The sequence below is a fragment of the Lycorma delicatula genome, chromosome 11 (assembly GCF_047948215.1).
Source record: "Lycorma delicatula isolate Av1 chromosome 11, ASM4794821v1, whole genome shotgun sequence".
NCBI lineage: Eukaryota > Metazoa > Arthropoda > Insecta > Hemiptera > Fulgoridae > Lycorma > Lycorma delicatula.
The window spans coordinates 60944039-60966064 of record NC_134465.1 but is presented as its reverse complement, the minus strand read 5'-3'; the positions used below and the strand labels follow the sequence as shown (position 1 = coordinate 60966064).

General features: G+C 32.7%; 1 protein-coding gene across 4 annotated transcripts in view; it reads left to right on the top strand.

The window, feature by feature from the left end:
* LOC142332557 (esterase FE4-like) overlaps positions 1–13221 on the top strand; it is a 57486-nt gene extending 44265 nt beyond the window's left edge. For 3 of the 4 annotated variants that reach the window (XM_075379014.1, XM_075379017.1, XM_075379018.1), the window contains exon 11: positions 6696–13221. In XM_075379014.1, the coding sequence (XP_075235129.1) occupies positions 6696–6858 (163 nt within the window). In that variant the 3' untranslated portion in view covers positions 6859–13221. Of the gene's footprint in view, positions 1–1074; positions 2294–6695 lie in introns of those variants that run through there. The other variant, XM_075379015.1, reaches the window with a different exon arrangement.
* Positions 13222–22026: the final 8805 nt, after the last annotated feature.

Sequence of the window (22026 nt, the reverse complement as noted above, 5' to 3'; positions counted from 1 at the left end):
ATGTTTTTTAACATGAAGATATTGAAACATTTTTGAAGTTTTAAAAAAATAAACTGTTTGATTTTCCATATTTATCTTGCCTCCTCACTCTTTCAAGGAAACCTTTTTTTATCTAGTAAAATCACAATATACTTAAGTCATTTCAGCAGTATAAAAGATTGCAAACTTGCAAAATGGTTTGATCCCTATTTTTAATGCTTATTGTAGATTGTATAAAAGAATTTATAAATGGAAATTACTCTTAATCTTTATATTCAAGAGGAAATCCTGCTATTGTTAACAGAATCTAGTTTATCAACATAAATGAGGGCACCGTACAACAGTACTGATTCAAAAAGCGATGGTATATTTTGCATAAAGAAATTCAATCATCATTCCTTAACTATCATCCTAGGAACTATCTTAAATAAATTTTGTAATAGTAACCTTACAAAAGCCACTAGCAAATGAAGTGAAAATATGGATTCTTCATCCAAAATTACGTACACCCAAATGTATGACTTGAAAGAATGATTACGCTGCATTTTTTGCAAATCAGTCAATCTTTTTTCAAGATTAAGTTTTAAGGGGTTGTCATGGACTATCTTTAGTATAAATGGGTTCAATATATTTGGCAATCATTATTTATATCAAGACTGCATTTCCTTCCTTATGATGGGATTTTACTGTCTCAAATTTTTCATGCCACTAGGAATCCAGAACTCTCCAAGTTGTAAACTAACTATATTTAAATAATAATAACTATATTTAAAACTGAACACATGATTGTGCATAAGTCTTCATCAAGAATGACATACCTTTGCTCACACTTTGAGAAGAGAGTGCAAATCACCTTTAGCTGCCTTGAATGACTTTATGGACCTGCAAAATTTAAATATGCCTATACCAAAGACGTATTTTCTGAAAAGACAGAAAAGTTCAATTGGAACTTCTCATTAGATATAAAAGGGCTATAATTAACAGAGTCCATAATTACCTAGACATTCTGCTTAAATATAGAAAAATTGCTGTTTTGTAATATGTTAGATGAATAGAGGCAAAAATTGCCATGATAACATGAAGGTTTGCTTTCAGATAACCTAAAGATGTGTCAAGGAAAGTTAAAAAGCGAGGAGCACTACACAACTGCAATCTGGCAATACAAATTGGATCAAAATCTATGATAATTCCTATTGTAAATTTGTGAAGTACCCCACACTGTTAGTTCTTACTGTTTTCACTGTTTGTATTTTTATTACTTCTTGAAGGAGACAACCATTTTTAGAAAAACTCTCATTGATTTAATTGTGGAGATGAAAATTTGTAAATTGTATTCAATTGACCATAATGACATACATATATCTATATCTATATATATATATATATTTTTTTTTTTTTTTTACTTCCTTGTATGAAGTAAAGGAAGTATTGTGATCATGAAAAATTTTGGTTTTCAGATTTCAATGTAAATAACCATTTTGACCATCCCTGAATTCATTTTGACTAGTTTTGGCATGACATCTGTACATATGTATCTCGCATAACTCAAACTCGATTAGCCATAGGATGTTGAAATTTTGGATTTAGAACTGTTGTAACATCTAGTTGTACACCTCCCTTTTTGATTGCAATAAACTGAACCAAAAGTGGCCAAAAAAGCTCAGAATCCCAAAAAAGTTTTTTGGGATAAAACATTCTTATGTTTTAGTTAATTACTCATCTAATACTGTCAGACATTATTCTCCCAAAGTCGGAGTTGATCATCATATTGTTTATTTGTTTTTTTGTAGCCAATCATTTAATCGCTGTTTGGTTTCATACAATTCTTCTGATCTTAATTTGTGTACACGTTCTCTAGTTTTCAAATTTTCTCTATCTTTATATTTATCATCTCTTAATTTTTTTATTGTTCTTTGGTTTTAACATTTTCTTTCTCTTTATATTTATTTTTTGTCGTTTTTTTTGAGATATATTTCTTCATGTTATCTTTCTTTTTCCTGTATGATTCTATCTTTTTCATTATTGATTATTCACCAAATAATCTAATAATAAAAACAGAATATTTTATATTGTAAGGTCGAAATTAACATTTGTAACCAGTAGTTCACTAAACGAAATAGTTTAATTTTTATTAACTTTTATTTATACGAGACTCCAAGAATCTGAAACTTTTGTTAATGAGCAACTCATGAAGATATCATAATACTAATCTAGTAATACAAGTAGTAAAGGGACTTTTACTCTATCCTAATACTTCATGTAAGATTGTCAAATTAATTATTGTATAAATATTTGACGTTAATAAAAACTAATATTTCAGCAATTGTGTAACTGTCCATTTTATTAAAGAATTGGAGGTTTGTATCTCACTTTCAAATGAAATAAGTTTAAATGAAGTGCAGCAAAAAATGTGTAAATGTAATAATTTAATAGGTGTACAAGGAAGTTATGTGGTGTCCACATCAGATTTTTTTTAATTCTATTAATATAAACTACCTAGTACAGAATATTACGATAAGACATATGTTACCTTAATTTTACTATGAAAGTACTTTCATGACTCCTCAGTCATGATTGAAATCTTTAATTAAACTGCTATTTAATATAAATCTTAAAAAGACTAAATTCAGTAGAATAATAAATATAGAGTGTATCACAAAGTTCTCTCAGGACCATCATAACCTACTCTGTTCTTGAAAAAAATTCATATAAACATATGTCCTAAAATGCTTCATTTGCGAGTTACAGGTTGAAAGATTTCACTTTGATTTCAGCTACCTGGTGAAATGAGATCGTACTGAAATTTTTAGGACGTTAATTAAAGGGTAGAATAGTGATTTCTTATGGTTTTTAACATAAAGATCTAATAAAAGAGGTCCCAAAACCTTATCTGTAGTAGTTTTTGAGAAATCTGGGATGAACACCAATAAATTGGAGTAAAAAACCCTGTTTTTTTTTTACATACAATAACTTTGTTAAATAGATAATAAAAACATAAAATTTTTGAACAAAATTTGTAGAGAATTTAATTATGAACAAAATATTTTAAGATAAGTTGAATAAACAAAGAAAAGTTAGAAAAATTTGAATTTTATTCAGAAACAGTACACTAGACCGAAGTGCATTTATATTAAATACCAGTTTATAATAAATGTTCAAAAATGAGCCTGCCATTTACAACATATTTCTTGGCATGCTTTTGTACTGATTTATTTACTCTTTTTAGTTCTTCAGAACTGTCCTTAAGTTGCTCAGCCATATCCGTAATGCAGACTATTAATTCCTCACAGGAATGTATTTTTGTTTTGTGTAAAATATTTTTCATCCATCCCTAGGTACAAAAATCTAAATGTGTTAGATATTGGTGGTGGTGGATCTTAGGTAATCTTGGTGGCCAGGAATGTGGACCTCCACGATCGATCCCATCAAATTCAATCAGCACATGCGACTCCCTCCGGAGAAGGGGATGCATTGCTCCCTCCAAACAACTAGAGCCCCGTTTAGGCGTATTCCTGCTAGCCCATAAGGTGCAAGTACCAAAAGGACTTCAGCGAACGGTCTGAAGGGGAATCACGCCAGGAGCACCAGGCTCAAAAAGCTTAATCTCCCACGGTCAGACCCAGTAATCAGTTGAAAACAATGGTCCAAACGGATGAGAACGCAAATCACCAAATCCGTCCATAAATAAAACTTAAAACCTATAACCGACATTAAAAAACCTTTGAAACACGCCCGATTACAGAATCATACAGAATCAAGGGACATTGTCCAGGCTCTGCGATTCGTAGGGAGAAATGGTGATACTCCCACCACTCTTGTGTTCCGTTCCATTCTGTTTTGATCTATCCATTTCTTAGGAAAATGATTTAAGTGAGTGGAAACAGCATAAGAGAAGTGGGGAGGTGCACCATCATGCTGGAAGTATACTGTGCATCTCAGCGCTAGAGGAACATCTTCAAGCAGCTGTAGTAATTGTTATTGAAAAAGTGCAAATAGACCTCAGCATTTAAGTAACCAGGTAATATGAACGCTCTGAACAGCTGATTATGAAGAAAGCACCATACATTGTACACCATCAATGTACACCATACATTGCTTAACATCAATGTATGGTGAACATTGATGTTAAATAGTTGTTGAAAATTGCCTTCTACCATTTAATGAGGATTTTCTTCTGCCCACGTATGCTCATCACATAAGTTTTTGACGCCATCTTGAGTGAAATTTGCCTCATCGGTAAACATATTTCTAGAATTGTAAATATGTATTCTGCCAGTTGCTGAATTACAAGCAAAGTGGACAGTCTCCTATTTGTAAATGTTGAGTGACTGTTTATGATAAGGATAAAATTGTTTTGTTTAAGTGCCCTCCAAACTATCGAATGCAGAACTCTGATCCACTTAGAAAGACATCATGTACTGATATCTAGACTGTGTTGAACTGCATCAATAATATTTTCTTCAATATTAGTCTCATGTTGGACAGATTGTTCATAGCTGGTACAAATACTAGGTAGTGAACCTGTTTCCTGAAGATTGTAAAAAGTCATGATAATTGTTTTGGGATCTGGAATCCTGCGATTTGAAAAACATATTTCATATTCTTCTGCAATAGCTGTAACCATTACCATTACACACACCCAAAATGAATGCTATATCAGTGTAATCCTCTGTTGTAAATTACTACAGCATTACTTTAATAGCAAATTGATCATGTTCAAACTAAAATTCACAGAAAACCTTTCTTAACGACGGCACAGTTCACAGTGCCTGACATACTGAATGTACCTCACAGAATGATTTAAACACTAATAAGTATTGCACATTGTTGATCAGCAATTGCTATTTTATTTCCAACTTTAAGAATTTATTGTGTTTCTGTCATTAATAAAAAAATTACCTAAATAATTATATTTATTTATTTTTACAATTGTGTAATTTCCAGGTTTTTTTTAACAGCAATTTTTCACTGTAAATTTTGTTTTTTACAAATTTTTCTCATCACCAAAAAAGAAAACTACTTTATGTTTACATTAAATAAGTACTTTTCTGACAAATTTATTAATGTACTGTTTCTAAATAAAATTAACATTATTAATTTTTCTTTGTCTTACTTAACTTATCTCACACGATTTTGTTCAGAATTAAATTGTCTACAAGTTCTCTTTTAAAATGTAATGTTTATTACTCATTTAACAAATTTATTGTACATCAAACATAAAAACAGGGGTTTTTATCCCAGTTTATTGATTTTAACCTCAGATTTCTCAAAGCCTACAGCAGATATGGTTCTAGAACCTATCTTATTAGATTTTTCAGGTTAAAAACCATAAGAATTCATTGATTCTGTTACTTAACTAACATCCTAAAAATTTCAGTATAACCTCACTTTACTAGGTAGCTGAAATTCAAACGAAATCTTTCACTAGCCTTAACTCACAAAAGAAGTGTTTTAGGAGATATGTTTATATGTACTTTTGGTATTACTTTCACAAGTAGAATAGGTTATGAGAGTCCCAAGAAAATCTTGTAATACACTTTCTACATATATATATACACACACACACACACACAAGATGGCATAAGTGATTGATTATACCATAAAAAAAAGAATTGTCAGTCATTGGAGACCAGCTTAGCCACATAACAAGGGAATTCTATTTCAGAGTTATTTTAAGACACAGCTAAACCCACCGGGTTGGTCTAGTGGTTAACGCGTCTTCCCAAATCTGCTGATTTGGAAGTCGAGAGTTACAGCGTTCAAGTCCTAGTAAAGATAGTTATTTTTACACGGATTTGAATACTAGATCGTGGATACCGGTGTTCTTTGGTGGTTGGGTTTCAATTAACCACACATCTCAGGAATGGTCGAACTGAGAATGTACAAGACTACACTTCATTTACACTCACACATATCATCCTCCTTCATCCTCTGAAGAATTATCTAAACGGTAGTTACCGGAGGCTAAACAGGAAAAAGAAAAAGACAAAGCTAAGTTTTTTATTTTACTAACTCTAGATCAATTTTTTTTTAGTTATGTATGGGTGGCTGTTATTAGCTTAACTAGCTAGTTGTATCACCCAGTTTGTAACACTCGTATTTATTGTAATTTAACATGTGGTAAGTTTTAAATTTAATTTTAATAACAAAATATTTACTAGCTAATATTATTTTAATATGTGTTCCTAGGAACTCTAGGTGTATGCTTTTAAGTGGCCCAGCTGGTAGGTGGTGGGAATACCATTTAAACAATTACCAAAATACCCATTGCCTTTTTTACTAACATGAATGTATTACTGTCTCAAATTAGTATGCCAAGCTCATTGAATTGCTAGTGATATTCAGCCCTGCAACACGCCTTAACTTAATGGTAAGTTAAGGCGTGTTGCAGGGCTGAATATCTTCATTATAATGCAGTACATCCATATGTACTGCATTATAATGAAGATCATTACTCTGTGAGAAAATAATTGGTGCTATTTGTTACTATCAGATAATTTACATCTGTCACTAGCATAAACTGGGATGGACAGTTTAACCAGTAAATAAATGAATTGCCATACATTTTTTTGTGGGGCAGTATGTTTTATATAATGTTTCCCCTCAGTAGACAAAAATAATATGAAGATATAAAATAGTATTCTACTATTTTTTGGGGCTTAAATTAGTTTAATGTTATTGTGTTGCACAGTAAATATTTTGTATTTTTTTTTTAGGAATCCAAATGGGGAAGGTAAAGTTGTTTGGGAACCTCAGCAGTTTAATCATGATTCCTGTTTATTAATTGAAAAAACTTCTAATACTTTCCTACAAACTTCCTGTGAACATCAAAGATTATCTTTCTGGAAGAATATTTATAATATTTATGGTAGTGATTAAATTGAATTCTCTTAATTAGTTCAGTACAAGCTAAATTATTGAAGACAACAAGAGAAGTATATTATGTTCGAATTACATTAATCATATGAAAGTTAGTGTATATAATTTGACAGTCACATCAAAATTAAAACTGTTTGATATTTCTTACTAATGTGTAATATGTATCTGTATATTATACGTTCTTGTAGGTACATAGAGATCAGTTTTAAATTTAGTTTGTACGCAGAAGAAAAGCTAGTTATATGAGAATTATTGAGAAATAAATGTTGATTTTCAACATTTACATCTAAGATTTGATAAATATGTAAGTAGTCAAGAGATGCAATTTATCATACACAGTTAAAATCTTTACTGTGTGTATTCCTACTAGTGTTGTCATTGTAATGCAGTAGTCGTCTAAGGTGATATAGATCCACTTTATTTTTTGTTTATTGAGTTATATAATTATTAGTTATGTTTTTATTACATCAGAACAAATACTCCTAATGTATATTACATCAAAATCAGTAAGTAAAGTATCTGTCACTGGAAATAAGCTTATTTAAGTCATTTTTTGGAATCCGACAGCCACGTATTTCAATTTTTTTAAAGTATGCTTACATAATTCCAAAAAAGTACCGAGCTCCAGTATAAGCATTATTGCTTATAATTGTAAATATGATCTAACCAAGCTTAACCTACGCTCGCTAACCTTGACTAGCGAGCGTAGGTTAAGTTTGGTTAGATTATAATAATAATTTCTTTGCAATGGTAAAATTTTTTAAATCTTAAAAAATGAAACATAAGCATACTTTAAAAAGTTAAAAGAAAGTGGCTGTTGAATTCCAAAAAATTACTTTTTTTTATTAGGTATTTTATTAATAAGAATTTTCTCTTAAATAATAATCTGTTACCATAATTCTTCATATATCTTCTAGTCTTTATTTTACCATATAGAAATCTAATAATCTAAAATTGACCAACCAGATTTGTTCAATTAAACTGAGTCTGAATTAAGCATTAGTACATTGAACTTCCCAATGTTTATGGATAATGAATATCTTCCCAATGTTAATGAATAATTTAAGAAATGTATTATCTTCTACAGTAACATATTATATTGTACTAAAACACTGGATTTTTAATGTTTTTTTTAAATGATTTTAATAAATTTTAATATTTTTTAAACATAATCTTTTGAATTTTTTTTTTTTTAATTGTTTTAGTTGCAGTAATTTTCTGATTGTGATAATATATTATATTTTTTTGCGAATTAAATTAGTCATAAATAGATCGTAATGAATGAACATTTAGTTTTAAGGAAAAGTTGAAAGCCCAGCTTTACTTGAACTTTAGCCACCAATTGAACACTTTTTTTTATTTGAATTTCTGGAAAGGAAACAAAGTTCTCAGACAAGGTTGGCGTTCACTCAATAGGTACTACTAAACCAATAGTTATTCCTTACGTTTGAAAATAGTTAGCATTGTGGCAGTCAGTTCATTTCTTACTATACTTGTCCACTGAATAAGAAACATAATGAAAATATGAGACTGTCAATCAACAAATGAACCATATTAGTCTCTGAGGAGATCAGGAAACAATTTTTAATTTCTATTATTACTTTTATTTTGATGATCTAATAACTGGTTTGGACAAATGCAATATATTAATGCTTTTTATCTGTTCTGTTATATGTAGAATATTCATTTGACTATTTCCTTCGCTCTTCCCCTACTTTAAAAATTATAAAAATTTCAAACTAATATATGTAAAAATATTTGTGCTTTAATATTTGTCTTACTTTTAATATAATACATCAGGGAAAACTTAAAGAAGGATATTATTTTTTTGTAATGAAAATAGTGATGTTGCACATTCATCTGGCTGTACAAAAAAACAAGTTAGTTTTTGACAAATGTTTTATTCTAAAAAGGTTTTATTTTTTATAGCTACTGATACTGTGATAATTCTTTTAGTATTATTTAGTTCTCGTGGTGTAATTTTTATAAAATTGTCTTATTTATTTTCTAGCATAATATTTTACGTTTTTATGTGTATATATATTTTTTTTCTTATGTTCTTTATATGGTTTTATTTGTGTATTGTTATTTTCTGTAAATGAATTATAAGATCTATTGTTTTAATTTATTTTTAGGAGTAGGATATGAACTATTGACATTGGAAAAAAATTACTATTATAGTCTCTTGATGTATGTGTAAATTTTTTTTTAGGAAAACACTGTTTATCTTATAAACATAATTAAATAACAGCTTGACAATAGGTTGTTATACTATTTGTAATTAAAAAATAATGTTAGGATATCATACTAATGTACATTCTTTTTTTGTAGGTTAAAAAAGTACTTAAAAGTTAGCTTTTCCTTAATTTTTAAAAAGTGTAATGTACTGGTTATTTTGAGTGAGTAACTTAAAACCAGCCCATTGCAACTACATACTAGATTCTACGGACAACTGCCTGTTCTACAACTAGCTCTGTTATCGTACCATAGATAAAGACGGATAAATTTGAATTATTATTACTTATGACTTAAAAAATTACTATTTAGTTCAGCCTATGTGTACAGGTCTACAAAAAAACCCTCTCACAGATATATCAGTAACAATATCAAGATGTGAAAATTGGGATATGATTTACGTTGTTCCTTGTAACCAAATTTTGGGGCTATTTTTTTCTAATTTTTTTTTTCCAGGAATGTATTTAAAGATTGTTTTTTAAGAATCCTAAACTCAGTTGATTGATGGTAAACATTAGAACTACTTATTTTAACATGACTGAGAAGTAAATTGTTTATCTCTTAATCATAATTGATGGCTAACGTTCAAGTAGCTTTTACAGAAAAATGAAATTTCAATCAAAATTTGCGATTGCATTTTTCCTAAATTTACCTATCTGCAGATTTTTTTATCTTTAGGGTTTCTTGAAGGAGAAAATTTATTAAATAAATCTCCTGCATTTAAAAAAATGAAATAAAGGTGAATATGAATGGTGCATTAAATCCATTATTATATAGGAAGCTTATATCCAACATATTTTTTAACATTAAAATTCTAACAAGTTGTCTATAACATTTGTCCAGGGATCTGTCGATAAAACAGAAAATATCACACAAATTTTGATAACTGATGTTAATGTATCTCTGTTCAATACACTTATATTAATAAAATTAATCTGAATTATATCCACCATTAGCTTTCCAAATAGTAAGCAAGCTTTTAGGATGAGCATGTAATAAGTGTTGAAAAAGGACCATGCACCATTCAAGAAGAAGGCTGTTAGATATCATATCTGTAAGGATATTAAATAGATATCAATTGTTGCTACATTCTGAAACTACCTTATACTTAACAGCATTCTTGAGAATCATACTAAAGGATTCAACTAAGCTTAGTTCAAATTCTGTTTTTCATTTAAAATTTCCAAAGAAAGTAGTATTGACATTATTTTCCCATTAAAGTTCTTATGATGTATTTGTATTGAAACAAGGAACTTAGTCATGGTGAAAATAAATATCTTTTTAATGAATAATATTGATGTGTTATAAAAGACGTTCATTAAATTATCATTGATAAATTAAGACGTTTATTACTTTTTCTGATTTTTCTTCCTCTTTGATTACCCATATTATTATTTTAGTTCTTTATTCTCCAAAATACATAAAAAATTCAATTAATGCATAATACAGAAAATTCCCTTTATCCCAGTTTAGAAATAATCACAAAACCATATCAAATCTCGGACAATTAGATATCCCTCATGAAAAATATCAGCTCATGTTTGATCAATGTATTAATAATCCTCAATCTCTTTCAATACATTCACCATTGTTTAAATTCACACTGCAAAAAGATTAAGTTTATATTGCTCAGAATAATTTAAGATATTAAATTTAACCTTCTTCTCTTCAGGACCCTGGAAAAAATTTCTGTTCCTATATGAGTATAACTGTGGCAGCAAGCCTTTTAACAGGCAGTTTTAAGTTCCTTACTGTACATTATTGTTACTTTTTCTAACACAATTATTACAAATTAATAGCTTACTGAAGCAGAATATTTAAAATATTTTGAGATAATTATTTTTATTTATAGTTCCTCTTATCTTAATTTTAGTTTTAAAAATTATTGGAATAGATTTTCTTATATATATATTTAAGCATAAAAGATCAATTAATTTATTTTTAGTGAGGTTATAGATCATAAAAATTTTAAAAGTTAATATTATTATTAGGTCATATAAAATAAGAAATTGTTATTAATTTTTATTATTTATAAGGTAAATTTTTATAGATTGTAAATAATATGTTAAGAATGTCATAGAAAGAATGGAGAAGTTTATTTAACTATTCCTGTAATTAATGATAACAAAGGCATTATAACAACATAATTGCTTTGTTTAAATTTGGTTAAAATGAAAGAGAAAATTCACTTTTGTTGTAATATAAATAAGTTCAACTATTATGTCATAATAAAGGTTAATGAAATCATAAATTCTGTTTAAATCCAAATCTGTTTATTTATAATAATAGATCTCTTATTTGCTTGACAGTATACAGGTTAATTAAAATTTCTTAAATCTCTTTCAATGCCAATAGAATAGAATCAAAATACTGCCACTTGCAGTTTTAGATTTACCTTTTTAAGGTAACAATAACATTACCACACTTTTTCGATAATTTAGCTAGATTAAACAGGAAAAAATATACATGTGCAGATATCTCTTTTTAAAATGTTGTCCAAATTAACCATCATCCATCATATCTGTATCCATCAACATTTATTTAATAAGATCTTTTATTATAATTATAAAACTCCTCATGAAAAAAAAATTGTGTAACTGAAAAATTGCTTTATACATGTTTTTAATACATTGAACTATAATAATGCAAACTTCATTTGTACATCTTAATCATACTATTTGAGATATTGAGTGTAACTATAATATATTTGTAATTTACATTTTACTTTATGTACCTGAAGATTCACAAACCTTAAGAATCCTTGGTCAAGGGCATAAATTAATGAATACTGAAGCGGTTAACTTACAAGTGGGGGTAATTTTTTCTCCATGAAAATTTATATTCTCATTTAGTGATTATTAACAGCAAAAACTGCTGTTAACAGTCTGCTGTTTAGTAACAGCAAAAACTTCCATTCCTGACATTCCACTTTCAATCTACGTTTATGAATCTTCAGGTACATAAAGTATGATATAAATTACAAATATATTACAGTTACACACAATATCTCAAATCGTATGAATGAAGTTTTGCATTATTATAGTTCAATGTATTTAAAACATGTATAAAGTAATTTTTCAGTTATACAATTTTTTTTTTAACGAAGGGTTTTATTTTATTAATTACCCCCACTTGTAAGTTAAAGTTAACCCCTTCAGTATTCATTAATTTATGCCCTTGACAGTTCATGGCACCAGATATCTGTCTACAGTGAGGTTTTTTAAGTATTCTTAGCTTCTGTATAGCTGTTTTCTTGTATTTTGTTTTCTGTTAATATCTTTTAATAAAATTTCTGCTTATTTTTTTATAATTTTCATATAATAGAGGTTATAAACATTATTGAGTTTAACTTCTGTGGAGAAGTGGGTAGCACCTCTTACCTTTCATCAAAAAGGTTTTGATTTGTGTATGTGTAGTAACCTTAATTAAATAAAAATAAAATCTTACTTTTTGATTCTAATGAAATTGATAAGAAAAACGATGCCCATTTCTATACATCTAGTTACATTTCAATGGCGAAAAACTTAATATTTATTCTAGTTATGTTTTATTTTGTTTATTTTAGAAATTCCTTTTAATTCCAGTTGTTTTGAAATAAATCAAACCAGAATTTTTCACTATTTTCAAAAAAAAAAAAATTATTGTATTGAGATTCAGTCATTTGTACGGTGTCATTCATAAATTACTTAAGCATACAATATTATTATATCTAAATCCTTTTACTCCACATGAAATTCCATCATGATAAGACCAGTTCCCTCTTCCATTTTATATTTAATATAGGAATAAAATTAAAAAGCAGAAAAAAAATATATATATTTTTTTTTTTTTTGAAAAACAATTTGACAGTTTATATTTATAACATCCTGAAAAAATATTTTTATTTTTAAATTGATTAACTTAATAAACATTTTCTATAAATTATTCTACTATCTTTAGAAATGAATATGAAAAGTATAACAAATAAATAAAATTCAGGCAGTGCATAAATTTTTATTTAAATGTAAATAAAAATATGTCATATATTTTTATACCTCCTAAGTAACTGTACTTTTTTTAATTGGTATTTATTTTAAAAATACATTGTATTAAAGATGACATTGTACCAATAAAATATTTTTATATGTACTACCAAGTCTATTTATTCTTTATAATGTGTGTTTATAGTGATGTAAATCATTTTATCATAGGATTTTAAAATTGTAAATAGTGTTAAGTAATCTGTGTTTATAAAAAAAAAATGTTTTTACTTGGGGTATACATATTAATAAATTTATCATGTGATATGTAACTGTGATCCACTTCAAGCTGCTCTAGAGTCCAGACAGCAAACCATCTAAGCTAAGAATTGCCCCGTGGCTTTAATTCTTGAGTTAATTGAATCTTATATGAGTATAGATCAAGATCTTATGAAAAATTCATCATGTTGTTGAAGAAAGGCCCAATTCTTGTGAACGATATGAAACTGATAAATTTTGATTGTCATTAACATTTGCACTTACTGTAGCAATATTCTCTTAACTCTTTGCATTTCTTTTGTGAATTGGTGTTTCAGCATCAAGTAGAGAAAATTTTCTTAAATTTTTTTAACCAAATGATGAAGAGCACAATACATAGCTGTATCCAATTCCCAATTTTTATAATTTAATTTTTATGATGTGTAAACATTGTTAAGGAGTGTAGTGTTCCATGATGATTTGTCATAAATTACTGAAAACAGATGATGCTTGAAATTTTTTTTTAAAAATCAATGTTGCCCTCACAATCTGTCAGTTTTTTGTGTTCAATTTGAAAGACCCTTATATAAAAAAAAAAAAAAAATTTAATCGACTTCATGGATTTGTACGAGTAATGATACAATAGTTTGATAGTACATCTAAAAAAGCTGCAATTCCAAAGCGTATAATCTTATAAGTCATGTTACAATTATTAAATTTACAGAAAAAGCATTGGGAATTTACCCCAATGCTTTTTTTCCTGAATTTAGCACTTCTTTTTATAGGAAGACAAAAAATTAAATGTAATTACTTCTAATTTAAAAATTGTTGAAGATTTGCAAAATGAGATCTTAAAAAGTGAGGATTTGAAAAATACAATGTAATACTTGAACTTGACTTATTATTTGCAAACTTAGTTGAAATGTGTGGAATTCCAGGAAAAATGAAAGAAAATGCATTTGAAATTGTTAAATTCTTACCTAAGGCAATCAAGACAGGTAATAAATTATAACTAAGTGATTTATTATCTAAGTCTGAATCGGCAAACCGAGAAATTATTATTGAAATGTGATAGATACATATTCAAAATGTTATGAAAATTGCTTACCTTATTCTCTGTTATTGTCTGACAAACACTGGATTCTCTCCATTATAACCAATTCTTCATCACTTCCAGAAGTTGGCGTTGACAACAAATTTTTTCTAACATTAATTATTAGTTCATCAACCACAACATCAAAAAATTATGTAAGTCCCACATTTTCTTTTCTTCTTCTGTAACTTGCTTCACACAGTTTCCACTTATCAGTTAATATCTCGTTCACGCCTTTTTCAAGCAGGATTTTAGCGTCTTTCATTTTATATGTATTATTATTTCAGGCAACATAGCCTTTTATTTGGCTCCACACTAACTCAATCAGATTAAGGTTACAGTGATAAGTGGGAAGCCCTTATCATATGACCTTCCATTTCAAACAAATCATCAATTAAAAATTTATTAAATTTGTCTCAATTATGTTTTACATGTTCAAGGAGTTCTGCTTTTAAATTGTTTTCTCCAAAGTGGATATTTTTTGATTACAGCCATAAAGGAATTTGTTGTTTCCTCCATGAACTGTTTGGAATATTTTCCAGTTTTACTCTATGGTACAGGGAGTATTGTCCATTACAACAATACTATTTTCGGGTAATAACAACAATACTTTTTCACACCACTTCCTAAAAATATCTTCGTTCATATCATCATGGTAGTCTCCAGATTTTTTTAGATTCAAAAACAAGTAAGTCCCCCTCAAAAAATCAATTTTCATTGCCAGTATGTTCCACAATTAATCGCTTTCCTTTATTTTTTGGAGGTTGCAGTCCCCTGCTTAATCCTGACAGAAATTCTGTTTTTACCGATATAACTGTCATACCACACCAAATTCTTGAATTAGTGTGGCCTTCATTTGCCCACATCTCATCCAAATAAAATATATTTCTACCCGTTTTTCTATAATTTGCAATTTTTTTTAAATAACTATGCCGCCAAATTATGATCTCTTCTCGATCAACAACTACACTTTTTTTATTACTTTATCAAACATGGTACCATTGATATGTTAAAAGAATAAATTAACAATTAATATAATCCACCTTACTAGCACATTGAAATGTACTCTAGATCTTTCGGCTTACTTGGAAGCCATCATCAGGAGTTAAAATTTATACATTTAGAGTCGAAAGTTTAAAAAATTAGAGTATACTAGAAGGATCAGGACAGTCATGATTGTTTTTCAATTTTATCTATGATTTTTTTTTAATTTTTGACTTAAAATATATTAATTCTAACTCTTGATGATGGCTTCCAAGTAAGCCAAAAGATCTAGAGTACATATTAACGTGCTGGTAAGTTGGATTATATTAATGGTTAATTTATACTTTTTTTAATTCTTTTAATAAATTTAAAATCCATTAACAACAGTAATTTGTATAAACTAGTGCATCCAATCTTTGGTAAACTCTTGTCACAGTTTATCACAGCCAGCAGTTTTTTAAGGTTGGTATTTCATTTTGAAAAAAGAAATTATGTACAGTCAATCTTATTACATTTTTGTCAAATTCATCCCATTTTCCTAGAACAGGTTTTCCAATTTTTTTAATTTTTAACAGGAGTTTCTACTTTTCTTTTCCTATTTATTTCTGTTTGTAATCTATTAATACTACTAACCGACACACCAGCTAATTCAGAAGTAAGTTTAACTACTTCATTTTTAACCAGGTAGGATTTTTCTCTACCAGCTGATTGCATACTTTTAATTTTTTTTCCCCGCTTTGTAAATGTTTCCCTTTTCTGTGCTTATTAAAAGATTTTCCTGAATTATCAGCCATATCGATAAACTATTCAAATACACACAGATACAGGCTAATCACACTATCAAATTTCACAATAATTAGTAATAATTGCACAGTAACCAAAAAAAAATAGTGTGCTGTATAGTGTGCACTATCACACTCGCAGTTTGTTTATTTCATATCTCCTTCTAAGAATGAACAGATAATATATATTTTGTTGCGTGTTTGTAGCTCGATCAGGATGTTGAGAGATTAACAATTTATTGTATAATGAATCGCTCTAAATATCATGTTTTTATACGTATTAATTTTTTGTGGATGAATTAGGTAGAAGTGAAGTCTGATTTAGATGGGTTTAAAATAGACTCTAATAAGATAGATTAGCTAACGTGGAACAATGAGTTAATAGTAACTTAGAAAGTAAATATCTTCTAACATTGTAAATAGCCATAGAGATATCACATGGCCAATGGAAGTAGCTCATAGCGCCAGGGAATCTCAGTAGCTCATAGCTTTTGACAACAATCCTCTTAAGCCTTCATACTTTTCTTGTACAACACTGACTTAACACTGGGCAAAGATTCCACCCACAGGCTTTATCGAAACCTCAACTGATTTGCACGAAAATCAGCAGCTGATTCTCAAGCCTCCTCGCTTGGTGCTGTGCTGAAATTTTGCCTTCTTTAAGACTGAAGATTACGAATGTCTCTCTTCTTCGATTCTTCTCCTCGAAACTTGCTGTGTGGTGCGTTTACGGAGGCGGAGAGGGCCGAGGTTTTCGCCGGCACCTTGGAGGAGCAATTTACTCCAAACCCCCCTCCCATCACGAACGACGAGCACACAACCGAGGTGGAGTCCTTTCTTGTAGATTATTTCTCACAGGTGGAGGACGCCCCTCTAGAGATTGACCAAGTCACTGAAGCGGAAGTTTCCGCAGCCATTAAGGCCACAACGCCCCGGGTGTCGACGGGATCAGCGCCCGTGCATTCCGGAACATACCGGCCTCCGTGATTACAACTATTTCGGTAATATTCAAGTCCATTTTGTACGTTGGATATTTCCCGAATTGTTGGAAAACGGCCAAAGTCGTATGTCTACCCGGGGAAAAGTTTACTTTTCCCCGGAATTATAGGCCAATCTCCCTGTTACCGGTATTGTCTAAGTTGTTGGAGAAAATTTTCCTCGAAAAACTGAGGCGATACATGGAGGGAGAAGTGCGGCCGGAGCAATTTGGGTTCAGGGAGGGTCACTCAACGACCCTCCAACTGGTAAAAATAATAGATGACCTTGTCGGAGGCCTGAACAGGAAAGCGGTGACTGCAGCCGTTTTTCTGGATGTGGCCAAGGCCTTTGACAAAGTTTGGCATAGCGGGCTGCTTTATCAACTAGCACAATCGGCGATTCCATGCCGCTATGTCAGACTGATACGGTCATATTTGCTAGACCGACGTTTTGTCGTGCGCGTAGGGGAAACAATTTCCTCCACCAGAGAAATAGCCGCTGGGGTTCCCCAAGGAGCAGTGCTTTCTCCTTTCCTGCACACTTTGTACATCAACGATATGCCGCTGTTGGAAGGGGTTAAAACGGCCCTTTACGCAGACGATACGGCATATTTCTACGAATCCGCAAATGTGGATTACGCGGTCCGGAGGCTCCAAAGGCAACTGGACTTAGTGGAACCGTGGCTCGATATGTGGAGAATCGGGGTCAACAGTGAAAAATCGGTGGCCGTGATGTTCACATACAAGACACGCAAACCGGCCAGGCAGCTGGAAATCTCAGGGGAGAAAATCCCTTTTGAAAAAACGGTTAAGTACCTGGGGGTGGTCTTGGACAGGCGGCTTACCTTCGGCGAACATGGTAATTATGTGACCCGGAGGGCTAAGGCCGCCAGAGCCTCACTATACCCAGTGCTGAACAGTGCCAGCCCGTACCCACTGGCAACTAAGTTACTTATTTTTCGGCTGTACTTACTGCCGATTCTGACATATGCTTACCCGGCATGGGGGGCAGTGTTGAGCTCCTCGCTTCAAAAGAAGATTGAGGCCGTCCAAAACATTGCGTTGCGGACGATATTTGGAGCTTCGTGGTTCGTCAGGAACGCCACTCTCCGATCCGATGCGAGATTGCAATCCGTGTCCGTGGTGGGGATGACGCAGACTGTTCGGGAGAGCGGCTGTGTCCGAACACAGTCATCTTCGGGACATCTGCCGAGAGGATCCAACCCCGACAGTTGTAAGGAAGCGGCCTCACGCCGTACTGGACGAACCACCGAGATGGTGCGGTGCGGGAGCCGAGAATCGACAAACCAGGCTTAGGGGCCTCCATATCACATGAGCCACAAACGGAAAAACGCGTCAGAAACGTTTCCGGGGTCGCGATTGAATGGTTTTCAAGTGTAAACTGTACAAGTCAACGAGTTATACGGTCTCAGGGGAACAAAAGCGGTAAGTTGTGCTGTTTTTTTTTTTCAGATACAACTTCCGCTCTGCAAACGTGGAACTCTGCCACAACAATATTGAGGGTAAGAGCAAACGCCGTTTTTTTTTTCGTGTGTATGTTCTATTTCTTTTGTTACAGATGCTCACAGCCACCACAATAAACAAATGGTTTCTTCACTGCGGCCACGCGGTTTCCCCAAACCCTTCCCGGACACACGTGTGTTTGGAGATTAATATTATGATGTGTAGCAAAGAACCTGCTTCTTGCTTCTTCTACAAAGGCGATCGCCGCCCCATAACCGCGATCGCGAATAGGTATCATCAAAAATTGTAAGTTCCCTATTCCCTTTCCTTTCAAGAAAGAAGAAGAGGGAACGAGCCCAGCAGACACCAGCCCAGCAGCCACCTGCCCAGCGGCCACTGACTGAACAGAAGAACGAAGAAAGAAGAAACCTGCACTTTTCCCCGCTCAGCCCTTCGGGGCCACGGGAATTTCAAGGTTAATGGCATGTAACTTCGGTTACTGCCAATTCTCGGAAAGTGCAGGCCAAAGAAGAACCAAGAGGTCATTGGAAGGAGAAGAAGAAGAAGATGAAGAAGATAGAAGACCGTCTAAGCGACCCAGCGTCCCGGACGGGAGTCCGGGAGGAGCCCAGCAGAGATTCGTCCTGAAGGGCAGCCACCAAAGAAGTGGATGAAGAGCTTCTATTTAACCTTTTTCCTACATAACTTACAATTAAATCAAATTAAATCAGCAATTGCGACTTCCTCCGGAGAAGGGGGTGCATTGCTCCCTCCAAATAACCAATGCCCCTTAGTGGCGTGTTCCTGCTAGCCAATAAAGTGTTAGCACCGAAAGGACTTCAGTGGATGGGGATGGACTGAAGGGGAATCACGTTGGGAGCACGGGTTTTTAAAAACCCTAGCCTCCTGCGGACTGACCCAGAATTGGGTGTGATAACGCTGGACATGAACGGACACGGAACGCTATACAAAATCCTTCCATAAAACTAAAAGAAACCATTAAAATCATACCCGACATTAAAATAAACCCATAAACACGCCCGAATAATAGATAAATACAGCAGCAAGGGACATTGTCCAGGCTCTGCGTTTTCGAAGGAAGAAATTAAACTCCTGCCATCTTTGCGTTCCGTTCCGTTCCGGTCCGTTTACAAAACAATTTTTTTTGGGGGAGGTTTACTAATCCGATTTACTAAACTGCGCTACGGCTTAAACTTAACTTAACACTTACCTAACTCAACATTACTATTTCTTAATATTCTAACCTACTGATCTTTTTTCTGGGCGCATATCGGACATCTTCCTTTATAAGCGGACATCTTCAAGACCGCAACCCACGTCCCCACGGACAATTTCTTTCTTCATTCTTCGTAGATCCTAGCATTTTCTTTTTAACTAAGATCTCCTTAACCAAATTACTGAACTTCCTATATGTTACTCTATTACTATAAATATCATCTAAGCTAAATCTTACATCTAACTCACGAAGTTGGTGCGTGAACTGCCGCCTTTTTTCAATAAAGAAATCGCAGTCAAGGAGCACATGGTCTGCAGTTTCTTCCCTTCCATAGGTCACACAGTTCGGACTCGGCACCAGCCCAAATCCATTGAGGTTACTGTTAAATTCACTATGCCCTGTCAGTGCTTGCGTCTTGTAATGATCCACTGTAAGCCACTCTCTCTTACAACGCTCTCGAATATTTGGGAAAATCACATGCATGTATCTGCCTTTTTCTGAGATATCCCATCTTCCCTGCCATTCCGAATACCCTTCTTCTTTTATCCGTTTCTCACGCTGCCGCATTATCTTTTCATCCATACACGCACCCGACTCTCAACTCCCTAACCCTCTTTTGTTCTTTTGCCTTTGTATCCAGCGACTTAACTCCGGCATCACATACACCGCCTCTCCTGAGATGGTCTTATATCCTCTGATTACAATCAAGAGGATTAATCTCTGCACGCCCAATGGAATCCGCCTAAAATGTACCAAATCCGTCCTGTGCACTCAGACCGACGCGCGTATAGGATAATTAATTCCCTCCGCCAAGCCTTTATAAAGAATTCTTAACGTTAATAAGTTTAATCCTCATTTGCTGTTTACTATCCTTTTGATCTTGTTGAACGCATCAAACCCACGTCCACTAACCTGCGTAACATGCTCCTTTTATGTTCTTTCGTCAATCACAACACCCAGGTGCTTATGAGTTTTGACATACTTGATGTTTTCGCTGCAGGGAACCCTTAAGCATCCTCATCGTTGTTTTTTTCGCACCAAAGATCATTTTGTGCTGCAAGTTTCATTTCCTCAATACTTCAATCGCTGTACCGGCTCGCTCTTCTAATTTCAACCTCGAATCGGCTTCCACAGTTAGCTGGGCATCATCCACATAGGCTCAAATTTTACATTCTTCGGGTAACTGTAACTGCAGAAGTGAATCGAATTCCACGATCCACATCAACGGTCCCATCACACTCCCTTATGAACAACCTTTGCTTAATTTCTTCTTCCATTCTGCTGATCCGTACCTTACCTCTCTTTCGTTAAAATAGTTCCGTAGGAAACTAAACTACTCCCAAGTCACCCCTCGCCTACTAAATTGATGCAATACTGAGGGCCATTACATCCGATTAAACGCTCTGAGATATCGAGGAAAATTATCAAGACGAAGTTACTTTCCGCTTCATCAACATCTTTAAATAACGATGACACCGCGTCTTCTGTACTCCTACCAGGCCGAAAATCATGTTGATGATTCGATAAAAGACCACCAACATTTCAATCTATTATAAATCCGGGTGAACAGGATTTTTTCATGTACTTTACCCAACACTGGCAGCAACGTAAAGGGCCGATACAACTTTGGTAAAGTCGGATCTTTCCCAACAACAGGACTTGTTCCTTATACAATATTCTCACAATGCCGAATTTCCAGCATGCTGGAAACTTTCCATTTTCCAGAAATACCAGTTGCTTTAGTTCGTCTTTGCAGTGCGGGTAAGCCGCTTTAACCAATTCTCCGGTCACGCCATCAAACGCACGCTTTTAACTACAAAGCTATTTCGGTAACTTGTCTCACATGAAAACTCTTCTAAACTTCTAAACTCTTCTTAGATTTTTAGTTGTTTACCGTACAACAATTCATAATCGTACAGCGGACGTAACGGTATGGAGTCTAAGCCTTTTTTTATTAGCGCAAACGCAACCCTGTTCAAATTTCAAACAATCGCCTTTCTGTAGATGTAATTTTCCGTCCAGTATCTTTGTGGTAGTTTTTGAATTAGCTTTTTTCTTAACTCGACCGCCCAACTTTGACTTAAACTTCATCGCGTTGGTCACCGTCTACGCTGCCACCGCAATCGAATCAGAAGACGTAACACGCTTCCAAGCCCTATCGGCCAATTCATTATCGGCT